The sequence below is a fragment of the Papilio polytes genome, unplaced genomic scaffold (assembly GCF_000836215.1).
Source record: "Papilio polytes unplaced genomic scaffold, Ppol_1.0 DF821956.1, whole genome shotgun sequence".
NCBI lineage: Eukaryota > Metazoa > Arthropoda > Insecta > Lepidoptera > Papilionidae > Papilio > Papilio polytes.
The window spans coordinates 18,754-35,361 of NW_013527248.1; the positions used below are offsets into that span (position 1 = coordinate 18,754).

Here is a 16,608-nt window from a genome sequence, read left to right on the forward strand (position 1 = left end):
GTGCACGCGCACTCCTCCGACGACACGCCCACCAACACCAACCACAACCACAACCACAACCACAAAGGTAAACTATACTAGTATATAAAGCGGAAACGCACTAATTTGTGACGTAAGATGTCAGCCATCACACCATATTTTTGAATCATTCTACTTTTAATAAAATACCCTACTCTTACGTCACGCTTCAGGCTATATATTTTCACGCAATTAAACTTAGAGGGTGAATAAATTAGAAAAAACCTTCATGTGGGAAAAGGACCATAAAGTACAAGCTGCCAACATCAAGGAAGCAAGGTTGCCATGTTTTGTCATTGTCATGAAATTTTTGACCTACTTCCAAAAAAAAAAAAGGAGGTACTCAATTCGTCTGTATGTTTTTTTGTCATTTGCAATTAATAACTTGAGAAATATAAACAATAAAGTAAAATTTTCATAATTTCATGCGGATGAAGCCGCAGGTTTTAACAATGTAATAAAATGTGTTCTATCCGCAGGCAAAGGCGTGGGCAAAAAGAGTAAAACCCGCAGCACAGAGCCCGCACCCTCCACCAGTCGGGCTCCGGTACTCTTCTCTACAGGTACTATTATCTATACTATTATAATAAAGCGTAAACACACACTTCTTTGTTGCCTAAGATGTCAGCTATTACAGTATATTTTTGAATAATTCTTTTTTTAATAAAAAGCCCTACACTTACGTCACGCTTTAGGCTATATTTTCACACCATTAAACTTAGGTGGTAAATATTTTGAATAAAAACCCTAATGTGGGAAAGAGACCATTAGTTGCTGCCAACATTAAGGAAGCAAGGTTGCCATACTTTGTCATCATGTTGTCATTTTGACATTTGCAATTGAATTTGACAAATGTGAACAATAAAAATAAGAAGAAAGCGGATGAAGTCACATGGGCACAGCTAGTACTGTTATACAAAGGGGTAGGCAGAGATAACACTAATGACATCTCTTTTACATTCTACATTCTTGCCTTTGTTGTGTGTTACATTAATATTGACGTAAGACTCAAAGATATGTAACAAATGTGTACATTAGATAATATTTTTTTCACAGGTAACTTCTTTGAAAGGTACCATGTTGTTAAATTTAGTGCCATCTCACGTTTGTGATGTCCTTGAAATAAAATGTTTTACAAAAATTAAAAATAGCGCCATCTTTTGTTATAAAATGTAAACATTTATTAAATGACTTATTGGCAATTAATCTTACTTCTTACTAATATTATAAATGCGAAAGTTTGGATGGATGTTAGAGTTTGTAGCCAAAACTGCTGAACGAATATCGATGAAATTTGGCATAGATGTAGAGCATAATCTGGAAGAACACTTAGGCTACTCACTTTTTTTAATTCCACGCGGAGTGTCGCGGGCGATAGCTAGTTTAAATATAATGGTTTTGAGGATCCATCAATAGATGGCGTTAGTTATGTGAAAATATCTCAAGTCAACTACACCCCCTCTATATATCTTTTTGAATCTGTGGTCCGTCTATGGTTTTCGGTAATCTATATTAAGACTAAATGATTTCCAGAAGAATCGGTGGCGAACGGCACGATGTCGGAGTCCGAGGTGTCGGGGGCGGAGTCTGGGGCGGAGTCCGAGGCGGGGGCGGGGGCGGTGTCGGGGGCAGAGTCTGGGGGCGTGTCGGGGCGCGGCTCGGAGCGCTCCCACATCGAGGTGCTGGAGGAGGAGCTGGCGGATGACGAGGTGGAACTCACCTACGAGCCCGCACATCTACACGTGAGTTACACACGCCTCATACGATACGAATGACATTACGATGGCTCCTATGTAAACTGTCCTATCTTTGAAATTATAATTTTATAATACCAAATTTGAAACACTTAATGTTGATTACGCATCAAACATGAATATATATTTTCAAATCTACAGTGCATTTTGACTATACATATATTTTTTAAATCTCAGATATATGAGGGTTGTAATGTGAGGTTTTCTTTACTACAAAAACCTTGGTTAAAGTTTATGTAAAATTCGAATATCAAAATTCGAATCACGTAAATATAAACGCTATAATCTTACTATTATTATAAATGCGAAAGTTTAGATGGATGTCTGTTGGTGTTTGCAGCCTAAACTGCTGAACAGATTATGATGAAATTTGGTATAGATGTAGAGGATAGTCTGGAAGAACACATAGGCTACTCACTTTTTTTTAAATTCCACGCGGACGGAGTCTCGGGCGAAAGCTAGTACTTAAAAATAGTAAAATATTGACTTATAGTAGTTTACGTAGGAAGTTTACGAGTAGTATTGTGTGCAGGGGGCGCAGCGCAAGCGCGTGCGCAGGCGCAGCTCGGGCAGCACCAGACGACCGCACAAACGGTATGTATATTGTGTACTGTCAGGGAACTTGGCGCTGACACACTTACTACTGTACTCACTTCTGATAATTCACTGAATAATTTTATTTACTTTATTCACTATGTTACTTTTAAATGGTACACGAATTTTTGAAATCTGTTGAGAAATTTTTTAGTTATTTCAACACAAAAATACTAATATTTACTCGTAATATTTGTATAGATAAAAATCGTCGACTTTATATGTTTTCTCAATAAACTAACACCATTTTTTTGTAATTTTTTCTTCATTTTTACTTAAATTCATTTTACAACATAACAAAAATTATTGACATCATTTTTTTTCATCTTGACATTCTATCTTTTTTTTCCGTTTTACTTTTTCTTCCTTTTTTATTCTATAAAATGTCTATGCAGCCAGTAATATACATATATTGTTACATTTGTAATAAATTACAATTTTACTACTGCTTCTTATATAAAAATATAATATTTAATAACGGTTGCAGTCTTACAATAATTTCATTTAATGAAAATTTAATACAACAGAATACAGCGCCATCTCTTGGTCGATGATTTAACTATAATATATGTTTACGTACTAAAAGGCATTTTTTATCAGACTGACAAAGAGGGTAATGTTTGTGTGTAGACGTTTATGTATGTAAATTGTATTTTAACAAACTACTGAACTAATTTTGTTAAATGATGTGTCATTTGATTCGTCTTCCTCAGAGTGTCATACAGTATATTCTATTACCATGTCATGTTCAAAATTGACGAGAGAAATTGAAAATGAAAATTGAAAAAGAAAAAATTGAATTTAAATCTCAATTACTGTAATTTTATTTTTATTTCAATTTTTTTCTTTGATGTTTGTAGTGTTTTATTATTACTGTGTATAGTGTTCGTGAGCGGTTTACATCCGCCTCCTGCTCCACATCCGAGTCCTGTTCTGCCTCCGCCTCCGCCTCCGCGTCCGGGTCTGCCTCCGCCTCCGCCTCCGGGTCAGGCAGCTCCCGCTCCGCTCGCCGCTCCGCCCGCCGCTCCGCTCGCCGCTACGAGTCGGACCGCTCGTACCGCCCGCGGTACTCCACTGATGATGACGCCCCGCTGCTGCTCTACAGGTAACATCATCATCATCACCACCAAGAGTCAGTCTTATCTAATAATGGAAAAAAATGAATAGAAAAAAAGGCACTTATTGATGTAATAAGGACTACGCAACCAAAAAAAAGAAAATAAAAAAGATATAAACTGTGCAATAAAGAATACGGAACAAGAGTTTGTAGATGTTGATAAAAAAAAGAGTCTTAAAGACAAGTTGATCAGTGGTCAGAAAATGGCGGCTTCAGTTCATTTTTCTCCTTAATTAAGGCTCTGATATAATCTTTTTAAAGAGATATTCACATGAAAAATACTTTATAAGTATGAATTTCAGTTTTGTATAGTTAAATTTAAAATTTAGGGGGTTTATTGGATAACGGATAACTGCATTTTCAATGTTACAATCACGACCCCCTAGGGGGTCACCACAATCACCTCCTAAGTTGTTCTGTGACGCTTTGTCTATGTCATAGTTTGAGGTCGTTTTAACACGAAGAAAATTCTTTTATGTTCCGATGAATAATCTGAAACATTAGTTAGAATTAATAGAGTATTTAGTGATGTGTGTGTGTGTGTGTGTGCAGACAGCGGCAGGAGGAGGAGGAGGAGGCGGGCCCCTCGCACCGGGGACATGCCAGGGTAAGTGATACACTGATAATATAGCTTTTTAATGGTGAGTTTTTCAATCGGCCCAGTAGTTCTTGAATTATTTCAATACATACTAAAATACAAATGTTTCCTTTTTTATATTAATATTGTGGTTTTGTGCATGTTACAGAGCGTGTCGCTGCGCACGCGCCGGCCGCGCCGCTACAACGAGGACAGCGAGGAGGACTCCATAGCGGCCATCAGCAAGCGGCTGCCGCACCACCACCGCCACCAGCGCCACCAGCACCAGCTGGCGCGCCGCAGGCAGCGGCATGCCACACAGGTGACACCCCCCACACACCACGCCATGCAACACCATGCCACACAATGCCACACCATGCCACACACCAGACCATGATCTACGCTAGAGGGCAATGCAGTGACCATTATTACATATTGGTTTTTGCCCGCGACTCCGCGTGGCATTAAAGAAACAATTAATTATCCTGTATTCTGTGACAAACGACATCGATATTTCTTCGGCAGTTTAGGCTACAAACTAACAAACACCAATTATATGTAACATACACTCTTATTTAGGTTTATTTTACATTTTTGGAGTCTTTAGAGAAAGAGGAGTTGTTGGTGTCAATGATTTACTGAGCGAGTAATAATGTCTGTGGCAGGGCGCGAGCACCGCGGCCGCGCACACCAGCGACCATAATTACTTCAATGGCCACGCGCACGCGCACGCACACAATGGACACGGTCAGTACATATCTTTAGCTAAAATTATGGTAAAAGGTAGTATAAATTTAATTTTGTTAATATTAATGACTAGCTTTCGCCCGCGAAGCCGTTCGTGTAGTATTAAAAAAAAAGTGAATAGCCTATGTGTTCTTCCGGTCTATCCATTTATACCAAATTTTATCGAAATCCGTTCAGCAGTTTAGGCTACAAACTCTAACAAACATTCATCTACACTTTCGCATTTATAATATTAGTAAGATGGAATGCACTATGTTCTAGAAAACAGCAAAAAATATATTTTTATAACTTTGAGAATTGTATTTTTAAGATTATTGCAATCTCGGAAATACGCGGTGTTCTATTTACAGAAAAATGGTCGATCTTTGCAACTAAACTCTGCCTTTTATAACTAAATAACCTATTTGGTTCAAAAACGCTATAATAATAAAAATTGCGGATGTTCATGGGCCTCAGACCATTTGATACCAAGCTGCTAGTTTGCCCGCTTTTTCCATAAAAAAAAATACCAATGTACCATTGGACTGTTTTCACACAGATATTAAAAAAATTGCATACATAATGTTACACGACTGTCTTATAAAAGTGTATAACTGGTAGATTCCCTAATTGTACATTTAAATCTTGTATCAGGTGACGGTGAGGGGGAAGGTGAAGGCGAGGCGGGCGTGTCTGGGGGCTCCGGGGGCTCCGGGTCTGGCGGCTCGCTGCGGTCCGGAGGCCCGGTGTCCATATCCTCCCGGGGGCGAGTGCGCCGTCTGACGGCGAAGGCTCGCGGTCTGCTCGGCAACTGAAGACAGCGCTGCCTTAGTTGGAGCACCCTCAAGTGAGTGCTCCGCTGAAGGACACCAGTGTATCAAGCAGTGATAGTGTGCTAAAACAGAGTTTATAGTAATTGGATAAGTGTGTGCCGACCATTATATGAAGATATGTACCGGTGAGTATGTACTATGTGTAGAGAGTTCTGTAAACACTGGATGTTGTGTATATGTTAGAGAAATACATTTTAAGTTGTATATGACCAGTGAATGAAGAAACCCAAATGTTTATTGTCAAACTGTTTATAATTCTTGTCTTTGTGATGTGTTGATAGTAAGAAACATTAGTTATTAATTGGAAAATGGGAAATAAACTTAAAATACAGTTTTTTAATTACCAGAAAAAACATGAATTGTTTAGTATTTTTTTTAATTCAATTACAATCATTATATTTGTGTTTATAATCACAATTCTGTTTTCTCTCAAAGAGGAAGTGTTTATATTTTTGGATTTTTGCATGTAATAATAACTCAAAAATTACTGGACCAATTTCAAAAATTCTTGCATCATAAATCTTTTTTATCACTGAGTAATATAGGCTGTTTTTGCTATTTCAATTTCACACGAGCGATGTCGCGAGCTACAGCCAGTTTAGGATATAAATTCTGTATTGATTTGTAAATATTTCGTTACTGAAATATGAACAATATGTAACAGTTTGCTGTATTTAACTGGTAATTAAACACCCTGTATACTGAGTACTTAACATTTGACTGATTTTTAAAATCATATAATAACTGAATATGTTGAATTTAGGGCCTGTCCCACTAAATTGTAAATTGTCTGAAAATAATTCAACATATAAAATATATGATGGAGTCAGATCCATCCTTAACCTATTCCCGTAGAGCAACAGGTTTTTGTCCTCCATAACTGTGTCATACGTCATCTCTGTCACTCTCTTCTTGATGTCACCTTTCACATAATCCATCTCTTTCTATGTCTACCTCTACCAGTGTATTCATAACTGCCTCCTTGTTACATGCAATTCATACCTTATGTGATGGAAATATCGGATTTTGTTCCCTTATCTGACAGTGACGTCATTTTTAAGCTATCTGAGACTCTATCAGCCAGTTGTGGGACAGGCCCTTATATTATTCTATATAACAGACATATTAGCACAATTTATTTGAATGTTGAAAGTAACCTAATAAATAAGATATTTTGAACATGGACAAGAAACAAGTGTAAAAAGTTAAAACTTAACATAACTTCATCAAAATATATTTTTAAGTTGTGAAAAGGAATGCAAAAGACTGACGATTTATATTTTTTTGGAGATTCTAGGGTAGGGGGTGTTTTCTACCCTTTTTTCTATCTCTGGTGACGTCAATTTGTGGCAGAAAATTCATCTCTGCTTTAGTTGACCATCTTTATTTTTTAATTATTCTTAATTAGCTAAATTAATTTTATATTTATCTGACAGCTAATTATTTTAAGAACTCGCTCATTTTTTATCTGTATATAAGTTTGTTTGGTTAAGTATTTTGTAACAAAATGTTCTTTTTTTAACATAAAAACTAAGTTAATCAATGCAAATTAATCAAGTGGATGCATTGTGCTGTAATTTTCGTACACAGAGAGTCTCCCTTAGGGGCCATACTCAACTTATGGTTTAATACTGAAATAAATAAAACTTTGCAAAGTAACCGCCACTTACATTCAGATAGATCGAAATTTTTAAATATATAGTTTATCTAAATAAGATAGATTAGTTTGATAAATGACGCATATGAAGTATTGAATTCAATTTGTATGAAGGTAAATGTCGTACTTAATAGACAGGTATCGTAGTGACGAAACACGCAGTGAACAATTATGAACTATCGAACTTATTTTTTTTTTATTATCTAATTTAGAGGACAATTCTAGTATTGATTATAATGTAGAGAATTTAGTAATGACAGAAATAATAGCGAAATCTAGTAGCTGTAGTAGTAATAAATATTTATTTACTCTCATTATTTGTAATGGTTCTGCAGGTCATTATTAATTTGAGAAAACAGTGTTTTTTTAATTCATAAGATATAACTATGAATCTATTGATTCCAACTTCTATAAGAGCAAAAATCAAAAAGATTTTTTTTATAACATAAGGTAGCAAACGAGCAAGCGCCCACCTGAATCCGCCAAAATGGCGAAGCGACCGCTGCCCATAGACATCCGCAATTGCAGATGCTGCCCTTTTACGACGGAGGAGGAGATGCACATAAAGAGGATATTGCCCCTTCTTATACATCTCCTCCACCATCAAATCCACTTTCCCTTCCCATCCTCTCTTTATAAGAAAAGGGTGGTAAAGAGAAAGGGACTTAAATTAGGATTCATGCTTGATTTTACATAACCCAAGCCTACTAAATTGTCACGTGAATTGCCAAACTAATGTGTCTTGTTTAGACAAACTATGGTTCTGTGTTTAAATGTGGTCTTGTCAAGTTTTAGTATTGGGCCATTTGTGTAAGCACAAGGTATAGACAAGGATGTAGTTTATGTTTTATAATGTGAAATTATGTAAATATTGTCTATATTTGAATTAGATGAAATTGTTTGATAACTTGTATGTAATGTCCATTCTATGTTTAATTGTAAATGTGATGTCTAGTGTACCTGCACATAGCCTAGATTACTAACGAAATTATATAGATTCTTTAGTAATAATGACCGAAATTTGTGATAAATTATGTTTACAAGCAATTTACTGTTAAATGTATAAATTTCAGCTGCTGGATTTCAGCCAATCAGAAGCCGTGACGTCACACAGGTCTCTTGTGATTGGTTGTTTGCATGCGTGAACAGTGAAGACTACATTGTACACTTTTCTGATTTGTACTTATATGAGAATTATATATTTTGTGATGTAATTAAGACTAGCTTGTCAAGTGGAATTAAGTTATTGTGGCTCCCGTGGCTCTGGATTAGGGAATATTGAATGGGTTGTATATTTTGTGTGTAAATATAGATGTACCAGTGTCGGTATGTTGAAACCAAAATAAATCGAATATTTTGTAATGTCGACTTTGTCTTTTATTAAACTCCTGGCTGAACTTTTCAACTGGTATTTTAAGTCCCACATAACACTTCTGTAGAGTCAAGGGTTAGTAAATTTTGAACAAAACAGAGCAAATTTACAAATAGCTGTAATTTACAAATAAAATAATGAAAAGGCAATTATTTCATTTAATTTTCAATACTTCTTCGAAATTATAATCTGTAGTTGATGTACGGACAATAAACTGTCAATGTCTAATAAATATGTCAAAAGTTTACAAACGTCAAAAATCTATTTATTTTTCAACACGTCATTATTGTGAAATAATTAAATTTTAGGTATTCAGTATTTTTTATTAATATTATTTATCATAAACTGTATGTAAAAGTTCAACAACGAAAGTATTTAGACGATATTTACGCGGTATTAAACTTTTTAAACATTACAGACCCGAGGTCAGGTTCAAGTTTTTGGAGTTCGAGAATCTGTATAAATGGATAGGGTGGAAGAGCCGACGATGTTTAACCCAATAACTTTTGGTAAGTACAGCTACTATATTACGAATAATTATATTTTAGTGAACATTATTTAGACAAGCAATAGTTTTACACAGTTTCATAAATTTGCGGAGTTCCACTGGCCCAAATTGTCTTGTGTATTGCAGTGACACTAATTCCGCCTCTTATTGCAAACTGACGACAATAATAAAAAAACAAATGAGTGCTATTCGGTCACCTTTTTACATGCAGAGAAATTTACAAGCTGTCTTATTGGTTATTGTGACGCTTTGTCGTATTAGTCCCATCATTACTATGGCATCGCCAGATTCAATGACTGTAGCTAGTTTTATTAATCAATATAGTAATTCTATATAAAATATTGATTGTTTCTATATTCTCTACTTATAAAACATAGTAATGTCATTAAAACGGCCTGAATTATCAACACAGTGGCAGGATGTCCTCTTTTGTACAACAGATAAAAATAAATGACAGTACATTTAAATTATCATGTGTTTTAGTTGGATATTAAAGGTATATCATTATCATCCTCCTTCTTATCCCACTTCTGTAGTGCAGCAGGTTTTTGTCCTCCAAATAACTATCATATGTCATCTCAGTCACTCCCTTCTTGATGTCACCTTTTACACAATCCATCTCTTTCTATGTCTACCTCTTTCGGTGTACACTCATAAGTAACATTTTCCTTGTAACATGCGATTCATCCCTTATAATATGCCCCCATAACTTTACTCCTTACTCTCTACCACTGATAAAGATATATGTACAATTTATTTCAGTGCTCCAATTCCTAGCCTCATACGGCTGGTACTTAGTGGGTGTGTCTGCGACTGCGCTGTACGCTGCTCACAAGTTCATCCCTCGAATTGAGCGCTGGCGGCAACACAGGGAGGATGCAGCATATCATAAAGGTAAACTTAATGGTAGGTGACATTTTTAGGGCCAATCTTCATATTAATATTATAAATGTAAAAGTTTAGATGGATGAATGTTTGTTTGAGTTTGTAGCCTAAATAGCTGAATGGATTTTAATGAAATTTAACATAGACATAGAGGATAGTTTGAAAGAACGCATGCTACTTATTTATAGGCAAAAGAGAGTCGATAAGAAAATTCTAGTGTTCTTTGTATTGTTAATAATAAAAAACAAATTTATAATATTCCTCCGTCCGTATGTTTTGAGTAATCTAAGGAACACCTTGGTTGATTTTGATGGGATTTGATATGAAAGTAAATGATACATGCTATGCATATACTAAAATTATAAGCAGAAATAATTTGTTTATTTGTGTTTAAAGAACTCAAAAACTTGGCTGATTTTAGAGATTGTTTCACTATTAGAAAGTTACATTATCTGAAGTTAAGTAATAGGCTGTAGTATTTATTATTCGTTTTAATTAGACGGGGATAAAGTGTCAAGCAACAGCGTGTTGTACAATATAATAACAGTGTGGTGTAACTTCTGTGGGGTAGACCCGGACGTAGCGCTGGCGCGGCTGGCGCGGCTGGCGGCGGTGCAGGCGGCGCGCGAGCGCCAGCAGCGCTTGCTGGAGCAGGCCTCCAACGACGCACTTATACAACAGAAAGAGGTCGGTACTTATCTTACTTCTAAACTAGCTTTCGCCTGCGACTCTGCGTGGAATTAAAAAATAAGTGTAGCCTATGTGTTCTTCTAGACTATCATCTATGTCTGTAACAAGTTTTATAAATCTGTTCAGCGGTTTAGGCTACAAACTCTAAAATCCATCTAAACTTTCACATTTGTAATAGAATTAAGATGAGAAAGTTTAGATGGATGGATGTTTGACTAAATAGGTATTTCGATGAAATTTGGCACATGGAAGAACACACGCTAATCACTTTGGTTTTTTAATTCCAAATGGACCGAGTCAAGGGCAAAAGCTGTCTATACTAATATGATAACGCGTAAACACACACTGCTTTGTTATGTAAGCTGTAAGCAGTCACAGTGCATTGTTAAATAATTCTTTCTTTAATAAGAAGCCCTACACTTACAACTGGCGTAAGGCTATATATTTTCACGCTGTTAAACTTCGAGGGTAAATAAATTGGATAAAAACCGTAATGCGGGAAGAGGACAAAAACTCCAAGATGCCAACATTAACATTAATTTTTAATAAAAAGCCCTACACTTACGTCACGCTTTAGGCTAGATATTTTCACGCCATTAAACTTAGGGGGTAAAATATTTTGGATAAAAACCCTAATGTGGGAAAGAGACCATAAGTTGCTGCCAACATCAAGAAAGCAAGATTATTATGGTAACGGCAATTTTGATATTTGCAATTAAGAATTTGATAAATGTAAACAGTAAAATAAAGTTTTTTTATAAACGGGAACAGATTGTATTGTGATACATGTGGGAGCTGTCCCTATTCGGCTCCATCCACATCTAATTAAAAAAAAACTTTATTTTATTGTTTGCATTTGTCAAATTGTCAATTGCAAATGTCAAAATTACCGTTACCATAATAATCCATGATGTTGGCAGCTCTTAGTTTATGGTCCCTTTCCCACATGAAGGTTTTTATCCAATTTATTTACCCCTTAAGTTTAATAGCGTGAAAATATATAGCCTAAAGCTTGTCATTAGTGTAGGGCTTTTTATTAAAGAAAGAATTATTCGAAAATATACTGGGATTGACATCCTACGACACAAAGTAGTGTGTTTACGCTATATTATATGAGCTGTTGCCCGCGACTTCACCCGCGTGGTATTAGAAAACATACAAACTATATAAATTACAAAAAGCTACGTATCCCTCGGGAACCGGATATTTATCGGGGATGCAGCTTATCCCAAGTATACTCCAGACTTTGTTTTATATCTGTGCCAAATTTCAATAAGATATGTTGAACCGTTGCAGAATGACATAAACAATAAAAAACTAAATTAATGAACCCCACGGGAACCGTAACTATTCCCGGGATAAAGTAGCCTATGTGTTCTTCCAGACTATGCTCTAAACCTGTGACAAATTTCATGGAGATCCGTTCAGCAGTTTAGGCTACAAACGCTAACAAACATCCATCTAAACTTTCGCATTTATAATATTAGAAAGATTAGTACAGATAACGAGAGTTGTATTGCAGCGTGAAGAACGGAAGAGAGCGGAGCTGGTGGAGAAGTTGAAGAAGTTGGAGGAGAACGGAGGACACAGGCTGGGTGCGGGAGATGGTGAGTGTTTTACCGAGGGGCTCGGAGTCTACCCTAAGGGTGACCAGGCCCAGACTGCACTGCGGGTTCACTTCACATTTCTCTGATGCAGGCAATGTTTTCTATAACAGTAAGGATAAAAAACAGTATTTTTAGGATTTGAACCCAGAACTTGTAGATTACAAGTCGAGTTTAAGTCACTAATGAGCTTAGTTGTAACTAGTGTGCTAACTTAGGAAATAAGTTGAAATACCACGTTTTGATCAACAAAAGTCATGTTTGTTGATATGTTAAAATATATAGTTTCGAAATCTGATATTGAAAAACAGATGTGACACTCTCTAGTTTGGTTATCAATATGTTTGTCTCCTACAAAACACAACGACAATAATAACGAATATAACACGATACGATCTCGACCAAACCTCAAAGGGGCCAGGAGCGGATTCAGGGGGGGGGGTCATGGGTCATATTCGTCAAGCTCTTAACGTGACCACGACTATGTGTCTCCCCCTTGACGCCAAAACTGGATCCGCTAGTCTTGGGTAGTACACGTACGATGTACTAAAAAGTAACGTTACCGAACGGCTTCTGTTAATCGGACATTTAGTACTTTTAGTACACTACACGATATCGGTGTTCGCCTTTTTGTCAGATTGAAGCATCCTCCTTCGATAATGAGAATTAAAAGTGGATAAAATTATTCATAACTAAATTTATTTTCGCTAATAACATATGTTTGACCCTGCTTAAAATTTGATGTGAAGTAATATATAACCCTCGTTATATTCTATTCATGTATTGTGTTTTCACAAATCTGAAGTACTAAAGGTACTAAAAGTGTGTACTAGTACGTTTTCCCAATTGTACTAGTACGGTGCGCACTTGCAGATGTCCGATTAAGCCCAAGACTGGGATCCGCCCTTGGAAGGGGTTGAGATCTAAAAAGAATAAATGTGGCGAGAAAACAATTTAAACATCGTGTATTAGTACATCACATTCTCGGCACAGCGCCATCTGTTAGCGTGCGGCAGAAACGGCGCCAATATGTTAAACAATATAAATATTTCAGATTACTTGCCGCTGAGTGGAGGCGCCTCCACCTCCTCCTATCGGCCGCCGAAGCGCTCCGCCTGCAAGCGCGGCGGCTGCGGGGGCTGACCACACCACACCCTCGCACCCTCTCCCTGACACCCCCTCCACACACACACAAACAATATTAAATTACCAATTAAAATATCTGTCTCAAAACATACACAAAATTAATTATTCCCAACTGTCACCTCGTTGTACCCACGGGGGGACAGGTGCGAATAAAAAGTTTCATCCGTCCCACCTACAACGACCGGACGGTTGGAACTTTAACCCTTCCATCTGTCACCTTATTAGTGGGACTAAAAGGTGGGACGGACGAGAATTAATTCTCATCTGTCCCCTCTAGGGGACAGCGGGGTGACGGTTAGGAATAATCCCACAAAATAGCTGATATATGTTTTAAAATGAATGTTCTACGTTTATTGTATTAAAAAACTACTTAATATAATAAATATTAATAACTATCTAACTATTGTATTAATTTACTAAATAAAATATTCCTCAGGAGTTTTTTACTAAGAATTTTCAATGACATTTAGAACTAAGGTCATTCTAGGAAAAGAAAATTAACTTGTTTTAAATATTTTTTGCAAATAAAAGAATAAATACTTTATACAGAAAAACGTCGTTTTTTTACTGTAGTATTAAAAGTGATTGGTAAATAATCTCTACTTTGTTATATTAAAATAGACAAATTGATTTATTGTGAATACTAAATTTTCAGCCGTCAAATGGAAGCAATTCCGTGTTTCGTCTGATGAGTGTGGTGCCGGAGGCCTAATTTTAGTCCCTTTCTCTTTACCACCCTTTTCTTATAAAGAGAGGATGGGAAGGGGAAGTGGATTTGACGGTGGAGGAGATGCATAGGAAGGGGAAATATCCTTTTTATGTGCGTCTCCTCAACCGTCGTATAAGGGTAGGCAACGCATCTGCAATTGCGGATGTCTATGGGCAGCGGTCGCTTCGCCATTTTGGCGGATTCAGGTGACCGCTTGCTCGTTTGTTACCTTATGTTATAAAAAAAAGAACATTAAGAAAATTGTAAAAATAGTTAACAAAGTTGACTTATTAATATATTGTTATTTGCTTGGGAAATAAATAATTTGTAACAAATGTTCGTTTTATTTTATAATCAATTTAAATTGAAAAATTATTTTGATAGTTCAATATTTTTATTTGTTGACCGACTTCCCAAAAGAAGGAGGTACTCAATTCGTCTGTATGTATTTTTATGTGTGTTACGGCATAACTCCGCCGCTAGTGGACCGATTTTGATAAATTTTTTTTTATCCGAAAGGTAATGCTTGCAGGTGGGTCCCATTTTTTTTTGTTAACCTTTTTCCACTAGTCCGACTTTTACTGCGAAAAGCTTAGTGGAAAATGGCTAACAAATTATCAGCGTTTTATTAGTTTTGTACAAAAATGTGGCAAACTAGCAAGCGATCACTTTCGAAATAGCGAAATACCACAATCTATCTTACTAATATTATAAATGCGAAAGTTTAGATGGATGTTTGTGAGAGTTTGTAGCCAAAACTTCTGAAAGGATTTCGATGAAATTTGGCATAGATGTAGAGGATAGTCTGGAAGAACACATAGATTACTTGGTTGTGTTTTTTTTAATACCACGCGGACGGAGTCGCGGGCGAATACTAGTACTAATATAAAGAGGAAAGGTTTGGACTTTTGTATGTATTGAAATAACTCAAATATTTATAATAAAAAATATATCGGTAATTCAACTTAAGATTGAAGAAAATAACTTTCGCGCCTCCTCAAAAAAAACGCAATCTCTCCAGGAGTGCCTTAATAAAATAAATGTTGGCTAAAAGTGAATATCTTTTAACATATTTTGTATAATAAAATCTAGTTAAACAGAGCGAAGGACAAGAGAACATTTTCCATAGTTGTGCAATTAGTAACAAAAACATCGATCTAGTTTATTTTACACTTTCTAATAATATTTTTAAATGTTTTTATTATCTTGCAACAATGTCCGCCGTCATCGAGTTTCAGATCGATTTGAATTGCGTAATATTTCATCTTTTGTTAGTCTATTGCATAAAGATGGCGCCACCCAATCGCTATAAAGAGAAAAGGGTTCTTTTGTACAAAATAGTTGTAAAGCGAGGTTAAATAAAGGCTTTTGGTGAAATTGCAAAAAACTTATTTAATAATTGTAAATTGTCAACTAGGTAACAATAATAAAAAGCCCTAAACTTACAGTGACTTTCACAAATTGTAATCGCTCAAGGTTATGGAATAGGGTATTGTACACTGACCTCTATAAATAGATAGGCCTGATGGGTAATTGGTCGCGGTGAAGAGTTCGCGAAGAAATTATAATGATGAACGCGCTATTTTTTTTAATGCGGGGAATGCAATTACACACTCCCCGCGTCAAAAAAAATAACGCTCTTATCACTATAATTTAGCAAAAACATAATTTCCAAACAATTGCTTATCTTTTACATATATCTATAGCTGTTGCCCGCGACTTCGTCCACGCAATATTAAGATAAAAAGTAGCCTATAATATGCGGGTCTATGTCAACTACCCTTCAGTGAAAGTCCGGTCGAAATCCGCCTAGCCGTTTCGGATATTACCCGAAACAAACTTGCGGACAGACAGACAAAAAATTTAAATGCGACTTTCGTTATCAGCAACGCAAATACTTCAACTTTCCGAAATCTGGAATTTTTCTTTTGATATTACAAAAAGACACACCAATTTTAATATGGTACTGTAGCTGTCATTTTTTATTTTACGCGATTTTCTTTAGTGATGCAGGTTTCATAAATTTCTGACAAAAGTAACCTTGTGTGATTATAACTGCTAAAAAAAGGGGTTCATTAGCATTGTTGAATAGATCACAATCATCGATTGCTATTCAGAATATGTAAATTCTGTTCAGTCGAAGCTAAAACTTATTATCGAAGGCAATTAGCGGAGCGGACTGATAATTGATTTACTGTTCTGCAATTTGTGGCTGAAATGTTAACGTTAACGCACGGAAATAGCATTTTAACGTAGAAAAGGACACTTTAGGACATTTATATATGTTGCAATAAATAATTTAGTTATTCCAACTACGAATGTCTATATTTGTGCGGTGATTTATATTCCAAACTAGCTGTTGCTCGCGACTTAGTTCATGTGAAATTCAAAAATATACGAACTCAGCGATAAGGTAGC

The 16,608-nt window shown here is 36.1% G+C and overlaps 2 protein-coding genes across 2 annotated transcripts; both read left to right on the forward strand.

Moving 5' to 3' along the window:
• The first annotated feature begins 6 nt into the window (after positions 1 to 6).
• Positions 7 to 6,598, forward strand: LOC106107549 (transcription factor Maf-like). The gene is made up of 9 exons (XM_013288426.1): positions 7 to 67; positions 498 to 581; positions 1,552 to 1,760; positions 2,305 to 2,366; positions 3,250 to 3,471; positions 4,036 to 4,090; positions 4,230 to 4,382; positions 4,726 to 4,807; positions 5,441 to 6,598. Exons 3-9 carry the CDS (start codon positions 1,575 to 1,577, stop codon positions 5,599 to 5,601), a joined length of 921 nt encoding a protein of 306 aa, XP_013143880.1. The 5' UTR covers positions 7 to 67; positions 498 to 581; positions 1,552 to 1,574; the 3' UTR covers positions 5,602 to 6,598.
• Positions 6,599 to 8,914: 2,316 nt separating this feature from the next.
• On the forward strand, positions 8,915 to 13,780 carry LOC106107697. The gene is made up of 6 exons (XM_013288676.1): positions 8,915 to 8,956; positions 9,067 to 9,157; positions 9,919 to 10,050; positions 10,613 to 10,728; positions 12,254 to 12,338; positions 13,390 to 13,780. The coding sequence occupies exons 2-6, from the start codon at positions 9,112 to 9,114 to the stop codon at positions 13,476 to 13,478; spliced, it is 468 nt and encodes a 155-aa protein (XP_013144130.1). The 5' UTR covers positions 8,915 to 8,956; positions 9,067 to 9,111; the 3' UTR covers positions 13,479 to 13,780.
• The last annotated feature ends 2,828 nt before the right edge of the window (positions 13,781 to 16,608 follow it).